The sequence below is a fragment of the Triturus cristatus genome, chromosome 2_1 (genome assembly GCF_964204655.1).
Source record: "Triturus cristatus chromosome 2_1, aTriCri1.1, whole genome shotgun sequence".
NCBI lineage: Eukaryota > Metazoa > Chordata > Amphibia > Caudata > Salamandridae > Triturus > Triturus cristatus.
In genome coordinates, this window is record NC_140581.1 from 220609314 (window position 1) to 220623591 (window position 14278).

Here is a 14278-nt window from a genome sequence, read left to right on the forward strand (position 1 = left end):
GGAGTGGCCCTTGACTGGCTCAGATCTTTCCTCCATCAGCGATCTCAGTCCGTCCATCTCTCCACTCTGTCCGCGCCTTTTGTCTCTCTCCCTTGCGGAGTCCCACAAGGCTCGGCACTATCCCCGCTTCTTTTTAATTTGTACCTCCAACCCTTACTAGTCTCCCTCCGCAACTCCCCAGCTACCATTTTTAATTATGCGGACGACCTTCAGTTAATCTTTCCCATTGACCCTTTTCCCTCTTCCCGTGTCAATTTTCAGACCATCATGCTGACTATCGCTGAGTGGATGTATCACAGCCACTTAAAACTGAACCCTACCAAGACTGAGCTTGTCTTGGTAGGTGGCCCTAACCATCCATGGAATTCCACCTACTGGCCAACATCTTTGGGGGCCGCACCGACTCCCGTGCGCTCAGTCAAAAGCCTTGGGGTGATTATTTCAGAAGATCTTTCCATGAAACCGCAAATCAATTCGGTTACCTCAGCCTGTTATTTCCATCTCAGGGGGATACGTAAGATTAGCAGGTTTCTTACTAAAGATGCTTTGACCCAAGTTGTTATCGCACTCATCACCTCAAGGCTTGACTATGCCAATATGCTGTATGCGGGCATCCCAGTGGGTCTCCTTCATCGACTTCAGCTGGTTCAGAATCAAGCTGCCCGTTTGATCTTCCACCAGCCTAAACATCAGCATGTTACTCCCCTCCTTTTTAGTTTGCACTGGCTCCCTATCTCTAAACGCTGCACTTACAAATTGGCATGTTCCACCTTCAAAGCCCTTTCGAATGCAGCCCCTGCGTTCATCTCTTCGTGCCTGACTCGCTACACTCCCTCTAGGGCCCTTCGCTCAGCTTCTCTCAATCTCCTTGAGGTCCCCAAATTTATCAGGAAGAAACACGGTGGCTTGAGTTTTTCAGTCCAGGCTCCCTCTACCTGGAACTCTCTGCCACTCTCACTCCGCCACTGTCCTCAGTACGATTCGTTTCGCAGACTCTTAAAAACTCTGCTCTTTCGTTCTGCATATGTTTAACCCCCTCTCCTGAATCACGCTACTGGTCATTGAGCGCCAAGAAACCTATGGTGATAGTGCGCGGTACAAATTTCTTTTAACATAACATAACATAACACTGCGTAAACGCACCCCCTGGTGCATTGTAAATTGGGGGATTAAGTCCCCTTGAGTCCTGAGGGTCGCTGGGGGCCAACTAGCCCACCACTTACCTCCAGTAAGAGCCACAGAGCTGCGTTGCGGAGTGGTGTAAAAAGGGGCATGGCCTGGGCCACCTCTCTGCAATACAGCGCAGTGGCGCTTACTGGAGCTAAGTGGTGGGCTAGTTAGCCCCCAGGAACCCTCAGAATTGAAGAGGAATTAATTCCCCAACTTAAAACGCGCCACAGGGCGTGTTTGCACACATGTCACTTCAGGCCCCGCCCCCTCACTTCACCACTGTGCAAACGCTCCCCGTGACGTGTTTTAAGTTGGGGGATAAAGTCCCCTTGAATCCTGAGGGTCCCTGGGGTCCAACTAGCTCACCAGGTACCTCCAGTAAGCGCCACAGAGCTGCGTTGCAGAGAGGTGTAAAAAGGGGCGTGGCCTCTGAACACCTCTGGAACGCAGCTCCCTGGCGCATACTGGAGGTATTTGGTGGGCTAGTTGGCCCCAGGGACCCTCAGTATTCAAGGGGAATTAATTCCCCAACTTTCAACTCACCAGGGGGCGTGTTTGCACAGTTGTGAGGGAAGGGGGCAGGGCCTGAGGTGACATGTGTGCAAACACGCCTTGTGGCGCGTTTTAAGTTGTGGAATTAATTCCTCTTCAATTCTGAGGGTCTCTGGGGGCCAACTAGCCCACCAGGTACCTCCAGTATGCACCAGGGAGCTGCGTTGTAGAGAGGTGTTCAGAGGCCACGCCCCTTTTTACAACACTCTGCAACACAGCTCCGTGGCCCTTACTGGAGGTACCTGGTGGGCTAGTTGGCCCCCAGGGGCAGTGTAGCGGGGATTGGGCCCCCCACACTTTTTTTTCTCTCCCCCCGGGACCTGGCCCACCCGGGGGATAAAGAGTAACGAAGCGCGGGCTCGTTTTAAAACAAATTTCGGCCGAAATTCGCGCTGGGTGCGCAAATCTCGCAGGTTTTTTTTTACATGCTTTTTTTGGCCCCGGGGGTCCTTGTGGGACCATCTGAGCAGGCCTAGAGGGTCAGGGTGTTTCTACCCTACCCCCTTTTTGTGGTTTGCGCATTTGTTTTTCTGTTTTCTTGTGCCTCGGTTCTACCGTGACTTAGAGCATCCTCATGGCCCTTTCCACATGGTACGGCTGCAGAGGGTTTGGCATATGGGGGCAGATACCTGCAGTTCAAGATTCTGTGTGCCTCTCCATAGGAGTGAGTTGGGCGGTCCCTGGACCACTCACTGCCAAATCCTGACAGTGCTCCCCCCTCCCACATGCTATAGGGCCCGGCTTATGGAGATTCTGCAGGTGGAAGCATCGGAGCAACCTAGGAGCATGGACATTCTCCGCCAGCTCCCAGGAAACATTCTCCGGACCAGAGCCCTTCCAGGAAACTAAATACCACAGGGAGGACACCCTGAAGTGTGAGTCCAGAATTGCTTGTACTTCATATTCCCACACGCCCTGTACTAGCAAGGGAGCTGGATGTTGCGGGCAATGGGCTGGGTCCGGCTTTAGAAGAGATGTGTGGAACAAGGGATGAATGTGCAAAGTATCCGGGAGCTTAAGCTTGTACGTAACAGGATACACTTGATGCAAAATCTCATCTGTGCCTATGAACTTGGGGTGTAAGGTGTTTGTTTCTGAGTTTAAATGTAAAATGTTTTGTGGAAAGACACATTTTGTCTCCAGGGTGATACACCGGACTTGGGCTGCTACTTTGTCGCATTGGGACTTGTATTTATGTTTCGCTGCTTTTAGATGATCATGTAAGTGGACTTGTTCTTGATACACATGAGTGATAGCGCATTTCACTGAAGGTGAAGTGTGCATCGCTGTTGGTAGTGTCATGGGTAAGGTTTTTGGATGGCACCCCTAGAGACCAAAGAATGGGGTGGTACCTTTGGAGGAATGAGACAAGTTGTTGTACACCAATTCCGCCAATCAAAGGAGATCCACCCATGAGTCAGTGACGTCATCAGCATAACAATGTAGATATTGCTTTACACTTTGATTTAAACACTGCATCTGACCATCCGTTTGTGGGTGGTAAATGGTCGAAAGCCCTGAGGTAATCTGTAAGACCTTACATCAAGTTTACCAGAACCATGCAGAGAATTGAACACCATGGTGTGGTAGAATAACTCTTGGCCAGCCGTGTAGACTGACAACATTGTGGAGGAGAAGCATGGCTAATTTATTAGACGTTGGAAGAGCTTTGCAATCAAAGAAATGTGCATATTTAGTGAAACTATCCACTACTACTAAAATAACTGTATGTTGGCGTACCACTGGGAGTCCAGTAATAAACCCCATTGTGGTATGTTCCAGTGGAGTTGATTGATAAAGCCTGCAACAACCCCAATGGTTTGGAGTGGTCTGATTTACCTCTTGCACAAACCTCACATTCTTAAATCATGTGAGCCACATCTACTTTCAGAGTTGCCCTCCAAAAGATATTTCTGCATCAGCTCCATGGTGTTTTGATGCCCAGGATGTCCAGCAAGAGGGTTAACCTGTAACTAATGGAAGGTTGTTTGTCTTAACCCTGGAGTGGGTAAAAATACTTGACTCATGCAATGGTAGCCCTTAAACTACAGTTCTGTTTCCTTTTTGAACCATTCTGACCATTCGGTTACCTGGAAATTATCTCTGCTTTTGTCAAGGAAATCCTCAGTAGAGTGACAGAGGATTTTAGCAGGAGCTATGATAGATTGATTGTGGATTTCCTACAGTGTTTGAGGACAAGGAATTATGTCTGGATAGGGCATCTGCTTTCTGGTTTTCAGTTTTAGGTCTGTAGGTTACAAGGAAGTCAAACTCCGCCAAAGAACAGCATCCATCTTGGTTGCCCGGGAATTAGTACACGAATGGAACTCATGAATTGCAGATGTCTGTGTATACTGTCACTGTATGCTTGACATCCAAAAGGTAATGCCTTCATTCCTGGAAGCCTTTTGAATGGTGTTAGACCTGGTACCATTGGCGTGAGTCTCCCTTCCATTTTTTCTGATTGCCTCCTCTGTTTTTGATCTGATTGCTGGTTTTAGATGCTTTGGGCACTGTGCCACTGCTATTCAGTGCCACAGTGCAAGTGCTCCCTATGTTAAATTGATATATTGATTAGTGACTCCATGATTGGGTTATTTGATTTACTTGTCAGACTCTTGTAGAGTGCACCCTGTGTGTCCTGGGCTTGTAAATCAAATGCTGCTGGTGGGCTTGCAGCACTGGTTGTGCCACCCACAGAAGCAGCTTGTAAAATGTGTCTCAGGCCTGCCATTGCAGAGCCTGTGTGCAGTCTCTGACTGCCATGTCGACTTGACAAGTGCACCCACTTGCCAGTCCCTAAACCTTCCCTTATCTTCATATCAGACATCCCTAAGGTAGACCCAAGGGCAGGGTGCATTGTAAGTATAAGGTAGGACATGCCCTGATGTGTGTAGCATGTTCTAATCGTGAATAACAGCCCTTTTCGTTTTTCACTATTGCAAGGCTACCTGGAACATAGTAGAAATTCGAGTTTAGTATACCTGAACTCAGAATGATAAAATGCATCTTTTAGTGAAGTTGGTTTTAACATTCTGTGTTTGAAAATACCACTTTTAGAAAGTAGGTATTTTCTTGCCTAACTGTCCAAGCCTGCTTCTACTAGGTTATGTATTTTGTGTCTGGTTTTGTGAGTGACAGGGGCTGGGGGATTCCAGGAGACCGGGTGAGTCAGCACAAGGCTGAATAGAGAGATTTGCATGTAGATGGGTGGGAGGAGTTACACCTGAGTCTGAATAGGGCTGTGCCTTCCCTCAACAATGCTGGCTCCACCTCCTGTGGTGCGTCTGATGTCCCTGGTCTACACTGTCAAAATAAAGAAGGAGTCCTGTAAACAAAGTGCTCCAAGACTGACCAGACATGGTTTGGAACAGGCACAGGCCTCTCTGCCTTCAGAGAACAAAGAGAATAGTAGTATAAATATGGGGACCCAGACCCCAAGACTTGAGATCACTTCTGGAACAACAAGACGAACCTCTGCTAAGGAGAAGAACCCAAGGAAGCTGTAGGAGTTGGACTGCCCCCCTGCCAGTGTACTGTGTTGTTGGGTTGGCCTGCAGTGGTGTCTTCATTGCCAAGGAGAGGAGAAGGAACCTTTAAAGAACTTTCATCATCTTGCAGAATATTACTCCAAGGGCTTGAACTTGTGCTTGCCTCCTGCTGAAGTCTCAGGGACAAAAGACTTCATCACCAGCTCCCCTCTGAATTTCCTTGCTGGGAATTCTGTCTGTAGAATCCTGCGTGTCGCGGGGAGCTGGAAGCGCGACCCAACGAGAAGAAGTGCGTCGCCGCCGTAGAGGTTGCCGCCGCATCACCAGAGAAGCATGTCTTCGTCAAAGCTGTTACCCGACGCATCACCGGAGAAGCGTGACGCTGCCGCAGAGGTCGCCGACGCATCACCGGAGAAGCGTGTCACAGGACCTGTCGCGGCTCCAAAGTTATAGAGTTGACGCACGGCCGCTGGGCATGCAACCATCGTCTACAGGTCGTCACTTCAAGGGCGCCATCTTATCGCATCGCACCGGATTGTCGCATCGAGGTGCCATCTTGCCGCATCGAAACCGGGCCGCAGTATGAGAATCTAAGCATCACCTCCTCTCCGGTAAGGATCAAGACGCATCCCCTACTCTGCTCAAGCATTGAGGCGCGATCGGCTCTCACGAAGCAAGGAACAGATGCATCTCCAACGCTGCAAGCCTTTTGTTTATTTTGCGTTACGCATCCAGGTACTTTTGTGAGAACTGTGTCGCATTTACCATCAACTTGAACTAAGTTACTTCTACCATCTTTAAGTCACTTTTGAGTACAGTATTGTGGATTTTTGTCATTTGTGGTCTTGTGTTAAGTCTATATAAAGAATACTTATTTTTATAAAAACCTGTGTGGTGTCCATCTGCAGTGTTTTCACTGTATTACTGTATGTGGTCACAAATGCTGAACACACTGCCTCTGAGATAAGCCTGTCTGCTCGTGCCAAGCTATCAAGGGGGTGAGCAGGGGTTATCCAGTAGTGTAATCCCCTTTCACTGACTTAGAAGCAAGGGTCCCTATTTGGTCAAAGGTACCTACCTCAGCCAACTAGAGACCCCCAGTTCTAACAAATGGCTAACAACTTCTTTCTGCAATTGTATAGTTTTGCCTGTTGCCCCACTTTACACTCTTTAATCTGCAACAGTTCCTTTACTCACACTGATTTCGTCTTCAAGTCTGCTATTGCTGTCACAATTTGATTACATTTTGTTTATAAATATAGAATGACATAGACGAATAACTGCCAACTGACTCACACTAACAACAAGTACACTATCATGTTAGTGCACTAAATATTATCACAGTTTAGCACACACACACTACCTAATAAACAATCTAACTCTTTGTTAAATGCCAACCTCCCCTTGCTACAGTATAACATCTTAACACAAGGTAGCTTCCTAATAAATAATAACCTTGTTTTGCTTTATAAAACTCAATACCATCTTGCTAGGTTAAATGTTACTATAGCTGAATATGAAACAACTTCATCATCAACAATCTAATGCTTTAATTTATAGAGTCGCTAATGCATGTGTTGCTTAACAGCAACTTGAGTGTTTGAGTGAAAAGATTTCATCACAAGACTTATAGGTCACTTGCAAGATAGTGTTTGAAATGGATGGAAGCCATCGCATCAGCAAGTTCATTTAGAAACATGTTATAAGACATGGAATTCTATAAAAGCCAGTCTCTAATTTCTTTATAATTGACGAAGTGTGATGCACTCAGTCGCCGATTATAAAGAAAATACGTTGGAACTCGACTATGATAAGGTGTTACAGTTGGGTACTGACAGAGAGGTAGCAGCCAAGGTGAAAGGCAGGTCAGGTCACTGAGCATAATTGAAGCAGTTGTTTAAAGAAACAAAAACAGAACGTGGCTTTTCTTTCTTCTGCTCGACTCGTAGCTTACAATATAGCATGCTGCTGGGTGCTATACCAGTTGTTAAAGGCTCTGAACCAGAGTTATAGGCCTGTGCTGCCTGCGAGGGCCTATAATGCGAGACAGGGCTTTTAATAACTGGTATAGCCCGAGGCATAAGGGCTATAAGGCTATTAGAGCCTTCCACCCACAAAGTGTAGAATGTTCTAAATTAAAAAGGGAGAAAAATGAAGACAAACATTAGAATGTTGGAGCTCTATGCTTATACCAGCCAGTATAAGCCCAGAGCTACTCTATTGTCTTCAAACGAGCTCTCAACATTCCAGTGTTCTAATGATGAGCCCAAAGAACACGTTTATTTTTGGGGCTCACTACATAGTTAGAGAAAATCTAGAATCTTTCTGCATGTTTATACACATTATGAGCTAGTGCAGCTTTATTTTTTTTTAAACTGCTTCTAACATCTGCTTGCAACTTATACGTTATTTAGGTGTTTAATTTTGCACTAGAGATTTCAGTGTTTTTTGGGAAAGGTTATGTTGTGTTCATGTATTATATGGTATAAAGTGTACCCCCTGCCTTACATTCTAAGGATATTGCAAGTCACCTTGGAGTTTCATTACCTTAAAAAGGAATTCTGCCTTTGGCCTCTTATCTCTATATGGTTATGTAACTCCTCAGTGATTTGCAATATCCTTAGGATATACGGCAGGGGCACTTTATCCCTTATATCACATGTGAGAAGAATTCAAAATGATTACAGTACTGTATGTGGGTAATGGAACTCACTGATTCAGCATTACCAGGTAAGTGCAAACTGCTATATTGTTGCCAAGCCAAAGTGTTCTCATGAGTTGAGAGCCTAAAAGGAAGGTGGTTCAGTGGTGTACATACTAATGGAGCTTTAATCAAAGGCCACCAACAAGTGTAATACCATAATTTCTGAGTGAAATATAATTTCTGGGTGATAGATTATTAAAAGATGGATTTTGTTTATATCCGAAATAACCTATTGCAAATATTGACCCTCTGTCTCTGCTTGCAGATGAACACTTCGCTTTTGGGAAGCATCGGCATGCTAAACTCTGCTCCCCAGCTCCGCTGTATCAAAACATACCAGGTGCCTCCTGTCCAACCTGCTTCCCCGGGATCACATAATGCCCTCAAATTGGCTCGGTTGATTTGGACGTCGAATCGCAACGTTATCCTGATGGCTCATGATGGCAAAGAACATCGATTTATGGTGTAGAGTTACTTTTCCTTCACTGTTCCATTATTGTGTCTCTTGATTCCACAGTAACGTCTGTTGTGTAGTGCTTCACTCCTCAGTTGACCTCAGCACTGCATTGGTGTTGGGCAGTCAGATTCGGCAGGTCATAATCTGCTTAAAAAAAACCTAGAGCGGGATCCTGCTGTCATCACTCCATACCCGTTTGTAGCTCTCCATTTTGCACATGCCTCCACTGTGCATTTCTTCGATACTCCTTGCAAGGGAAGTTAATGTGAATGTTCTTTTTAAATTCTATTCCTTTCTTTAATGGGCATGGACGAGCAGTTGCACCACGGTCCTCAGATCAGCAGTTGGAATTGGCGCTGCTGTTGAAATACGAAAGGGTGGGTTCTTCTCAACATGAATCAGCACTGTATAAAAGTATCATCATCGTTACTCAGCGGGCAGTGACTTTCAAAAAAACTTTTCTAACTGTTCACTGTTGGAAACATCTCTCTTTATGTGAAGCTGCTCATTGGGCTGCCATCTTGGCCTCAAAGGTGCCCTACTTAGCTAGATAGCATCTCCAGGGAGACCTTATGGGAGACCTGGTGGATAATGGTCCTAGTCGAGGCAAACAGGACATGTCCCAAAATCAATACTATTGTGTTGTACCTGGCGCTGTTGCACATGTCGTAATATCTTAAGTCCATATGAGCTGAAGGGAATGTCTGAGGTACATTAAACGTGCCCTCTTTAGTGATCCGCTTGACTGTCTCCATACATATCTGTTCATGTCAAAACCAAACATGAACCAGCACTATAAAAATACAAGAAAACCCAAAAGGTATTTTATTTATTTTGGACCAATTGAGTTGTTTTTAACAATTCTCACTTTTCTGCACTGATGACTAAAATAATGTTTTCGTGGTCAAGATCATATTGTGAAAGGCAATGGTGCATGCTGGCTGGAAGGGAATGCTGGCACCAAGCTGAGCAAGTGATCCTATGATATTGGCTCGTGCAACACAAGACCAATACAGCAGCGAACGCATGTAATGTGTCTTCCAAAGTGGCTTTGTAAAAAGTACAATATAGGCAAAGATGAGATGTAAGAATTTAAATCTTTTTGTTTTGTTGCAGAGCTTTTGTACAGTGTTTGGTGGTGATACAATACTGCTAAAACAATGTGGATTTTATAAAACTGAATTTATTCTCTAGCATGTACCATGTATTTATATAGAAACTGTATGCCATTTAAAAGTGTATAGATTATTTGTTGAATAAAACTGTAGACTTGAAAATTAACTTAAAAAGGCAAGGCTCTCATGATGTTCTGAGTAAAGGGCATTTCACTGAAACCGTTTATTGCAGTTTGCACTATTAAGCACAAATACTTGTGCCTCTATGCTTTGTAATATTATCAGTTCTTTCACTGGAAGTCCTATTCTTTAATTTCTACAATGTAAATAATAAAGCCATATGACGTAATCAGAAGACTTTGCAAAGTCCTTGGATTATAGGAATATGCTTTTGATTTCAACAAGTTTCATCATGTTTGCCTGCTTATTTTCCAAATGTCCTCTCATGCTGTCTGCACAGCTAACATCCATACTCTATCTCCACCTTTTCTGCTGACTAACAAACAGGCTGGCATGATGAGAATCTGTCTTTTTTTCCTTGGTTCTTTTAGGTATACTTTCCAGTTCCTTTTTTTAAGTACTAATGTGTCGCATTAGAATATCAGTATGTCGTCATTATTTGAAAGGGAAGCTATTCCCTCTTCAATTACACAGTTTCCTGGTGAAGCTCTAATTAACTCATGTAGATAGTTCAAAGTAGATTCGACCAATGTATTCCTTAAACTGTTCAACACAGTGCAGTTCCTTTAAGAATATTGCTCATTTATGTCAGTTTTACCACAATAAACATTTCAGCCCTACCAGGGAAGGTATTGAGTGATACACAATACCATGTAGCATCCTTCTAGACTTGATAGGTGTGTTCTACCTGTTGGAGTACCTTTGCACTCCGTCTGGAGTAGGTAGTGAGTCCTCAGGCAGTCAACTATACAGTGATGGACTAAAGTCCCAACCTTATCTCCATTTGGTGTTGTGGTGAAAGGATGAGAAGCAGAAAGCAAACAATAAATGATTAAGTAGTATTTATTCTCCTGATCCTGGCAGCTTGTAATATTAACAAAATGATAAACCCACTAATGCTACAGTGGTCGGTCTCGGCACAATACACAAGACCAGCGTTTTACACACGTGGTCTCCAGCTGCGTCAACCGGACTACACAACATAACATAATTGTATCCAATAATTGTTTTTAAAGTAGCTGAAATCATTTTGTTGTTGGATTAGAATCTTGGGCAGTGGTGCTTCTAAGCTACTTGCACTGCCATACATTATATATCTCCTTGATATTTAAGCACGTCTTTATACAAAAGAAAGTGTTGAAACCCGATAATGAGGCTCTAAAGAGAGCTTTGTGCTCTGTCTCATTTGATATCGGACTTTCTTAGATGTGCCATGTTTTGAAGAGCCGTAACTTTGTTCGCTTCCATGAATGTTATACAAAAACAACTAACTCACACTCTGGAGCCCATTCTGGACACTTAGACACCTAGAGAACATTTAAGGTGTCTCCTTACTTGTGAAGTTGCTAATACAATACTTGTCACATGTTGTAAATCCTTCAATACCATGATAGAACTTTCTTGCTTTACATCCAGCTTTATTTGACCGCTCCTTCTAGGAGTAAATTATTAAGAGATGGAGGGTGACCGTCGTCACTTCAGGCTTATGGTGAAATCAAACCAGACTTGCAATTAACATTTTATCAACCATGTGGTGTGAGCATGAAGTGTATTAGAGAAGGTCAAAACCTATCCTAAGTGCTTCTAAGAATATGTTCTTCACTTTCAATGTAGAATAATGTTGATGTTTAACCTTTTTTTTAAAAAATAACCTGACATTCTTTCCATTCACACAGTGGCGTTCATTGCAATGCTGTTAAAGGTGTACTACAAACTTTAACATCGTTTTAGGGAGTTTAGTAACAGATTAGTCTTGTATAAAATCCTATTTTCAATCCTGTTTTGAGTTATAAATGGTAATTTTATTTTGGTTGGCTGATTGACTCTTATCTGTGTTTTTACCATGTCAGTTATTCGTATGTGATTGATACCCCAGAAAGAATGGACCAAGCAACATTCTTATTAGTGCGGCGGAAAATTTCTGTTAACAAGTGAAAATGGTGGATACTGCTTTTAAAATAATTCACCACTGGAACAGATTTTTAGGAGGCGTTAAACTTGATGTGTAGAAAACCATTGGTGTTCTTGATCCTACTCCTTCCTGGATTGCTAGGCCAATCCACAAAGGTGTAGGGAGCAACAGAAGTTCTGATTGGGTGTCCAGCAGTTGATCAGAAGTGTCGCCTTAAAGTCCAGCTCTGATTCGAAGAATTGCATCAAGTCAAATTGACTGAAACACTGCATTCTTCTAGAATCCAATCTGTTTTGTGGTAGTGGTTCCCTAGGAATCCCACACCAGTGTGACTCCCGCACATAAACTCTGTCAGCTTCCCCATGTTGCTAACCATTTTCCTTTCGTTTGCATATGTTTCAGGTAGATTATCTGTCCCATGATCTATATTTGCAATCCATGGATGTGAAATCTTCTCCTCCTTCCATGCCTAACTTTACTACAAAAATGAGATGCCCATTTTGTCAGATTAAGAGCACATCCAGAGTTTTTGCTTCTTGGCTGAACATTGGCAATAGTGTTAAAGTGTTGAAACCATCTACCAAGCTGTAGTACTATTTACATATTCTTTACATGAAAATCCTGATTTCAGTGACTTTGCCAGTGTCTCAAACTTCATGATGGCTTCAAGTTTTCACATTGCAGTAGAATGTGTGTTATTCCATTGTGAGGTTTTTAGTGTGCTTTTGTTTGTCAGTGCAGTACTAGGAGCTGTCCTTGAGAATGGGGTGACGTTAATAGCATCATTGGCACTTTACAAGCAGAGAATGACGTGACCTGGCACGAGAAGGAATATATTGTAGTGATTCAAGTTAATGGTCACTGTCAACGATTACAGACTCTTTCTTGAGAAATGCCTTGACACTTCCACTCAATATATATGTAATGTACTAAATGACCGTGTGTACATATTTATGTGAAATAAAAAACAATATTGTACTTAAGATAACGTTTTTGCCTCGTCATTTTGGCCAGCGCGGATGTGTACTGCTGAGTTACTGTGTCATTTTTTTCTCTGACATCATTTTCCATTCAGTTATTGTTTGTGTGCTGCATGTTTTAATGCAGAGTGGTCCCTAGTCTTTCAGCACGCTGATTGGTCGTGACGATACAGACGCCGCAGCTGGAACGCATGTGAATAAAGTGGCAGCTCCTCTGCTAAGAAGGAGGAGCAGCACCCCACTGCTTCAACTGCAAGCGGAATGGAGAAAATTAAATTAAATGAAATACCAGCATTTGTAAAGCGCACAGCTACCTCCGGAGAGGTGTCCCGGCACTGGGGGCCGTCGGGAAGATTAAGCGAGCTATTGCCCAGAGTCAAAAGGTGCTGGCTTAACCTGGCGCCGGGGATCGGACCGTGAGCCCCCATGTTCTGGACTCAGGCGCCCTGGACGCTGCACCACACCTCTTCCCTATGATAATAACATTTGTTATAATCATTTTGCTTTTTGCATTCAGCTTGCAGCTGAAGCCAGGCAGGTGGGGCTGGGCTCCCTGTGCGTCACAGGGGTAAGAGTGGTGGCAGCACCTAAAGTGCGCATGACGCTTTAGCCAGCGGTCTCGGGCCGGCCAAAGCGCCATGCGCACCTTGCATGTTCTCCACGCAGGCTGTATTACGGATAACATACACAGCCTGCTATCCCCTGTCTGAGCGTCGAACCACAGTGCTCAGACCAATCACAACTCTGCTAAGGCAGTGTTGAGTTTGGCCAGGGGATTCTGGGAGGCTGTGTGCTTCCTGCCATATAGAGAGGAGGACAGAGAAAGAAGAGGCAGCGGTCAGCGGTAAAAAGGTATGCCCTTTCCACTCCTCCCTCCGTCCGTCCACCCCACCACCCCTGGTTAGTAGCAACCGCTACTGTGTGAATAGTGTCGGAGCTGGCTAAAGCTGGTCTACTCAGGTCTCCCTGAATGTACCCCTATAATAAAAATGGTTTGCCAGCCTGGAAGCAACTGAGCTTGGGAAAAAACTGGGATTGGACAGGTTGAGCAGTTACAAGATACATTATTCATTTTGTTTTGGCCCAAGATTTTGAATAATTAGAGGTGGAACAAAGAGGTTACGCTGACGATGTTATCGGAGGTTAATAGGTGCATAATGTCACTTCCACTACCCCTAGCATTTTGGAGGATGGATTCCTTGTGAGGGCAATGTTGTAACCTAATATAAAGCTAACGACTTTGAAACTCTGGAATGGGTACAAGCCCAGGCGTCGGCTCAACATCCTTATTCTGGACAAATCACGTAATCACCAGTGCCTAAATAAATTAATAAATAAAATGTGACCTTGTGTAACGTAATCTGGTGCTCATGTAAAGCGCTCTGATGCCTTTGGGCCAAGTTTGCGATCTATAAAACTGCAGAGGTGCTCCTTAAAATAGGTTGTTAAAAACTCTACAGTGGAACTATCTGTCTAGTGGCGTCGCCCATCAGGAGACAAAGGTTCCTTGATGTACAGTGTTCAAGTCAAGTCTTAGCCAGTGCTTTAAATGGGCCGGTACTCACCGGTACTGATTACCGGCACTTTACCGGAACTTCTCCTTGTGTCAAGAGAGTACCGGTACTCCTAGAGGCATGTTGGGGGTGAGACTCTTGGGTATGGGATTTCATGCAGCGCAGGTGCTGCTGAATACATTCAGAGGGAGCGTGTCTGTGAG

The 14278-nt window shown here is 44.3% G+C and overlaps 1 protein-coding gene across 4 annotated transcripts in view; it reads left to right on the top strand.

The window, feature by feature from the left end:
• The window catches only part of WDR7 (WD repeat domain 7), a 1596127-nt gene extending 1583558 nt beyond the window's left edge, over nucleotides 1–12569 (top strand). For all 4 annotated transcript variants that reach the window (XM_085630124.1, XM_085630134.1, XM_085630121.1 and 1 more), the window contains one exon: nucleotides 8183–12569. In XM_085630124.1, the coding sequence (XP_085486250.1) occupies nucleotides 8183–8386 (204 nt within the window). In that variant the 3' untranslated portion in view covers nucleotides 8387–12569. The remainder of the gene's footprint in view (nucleotides 1–8182) is intronic.
• The last annotated feature ends 1709 nt before the right edge of the window (nucleotides 12570–14278 follow it).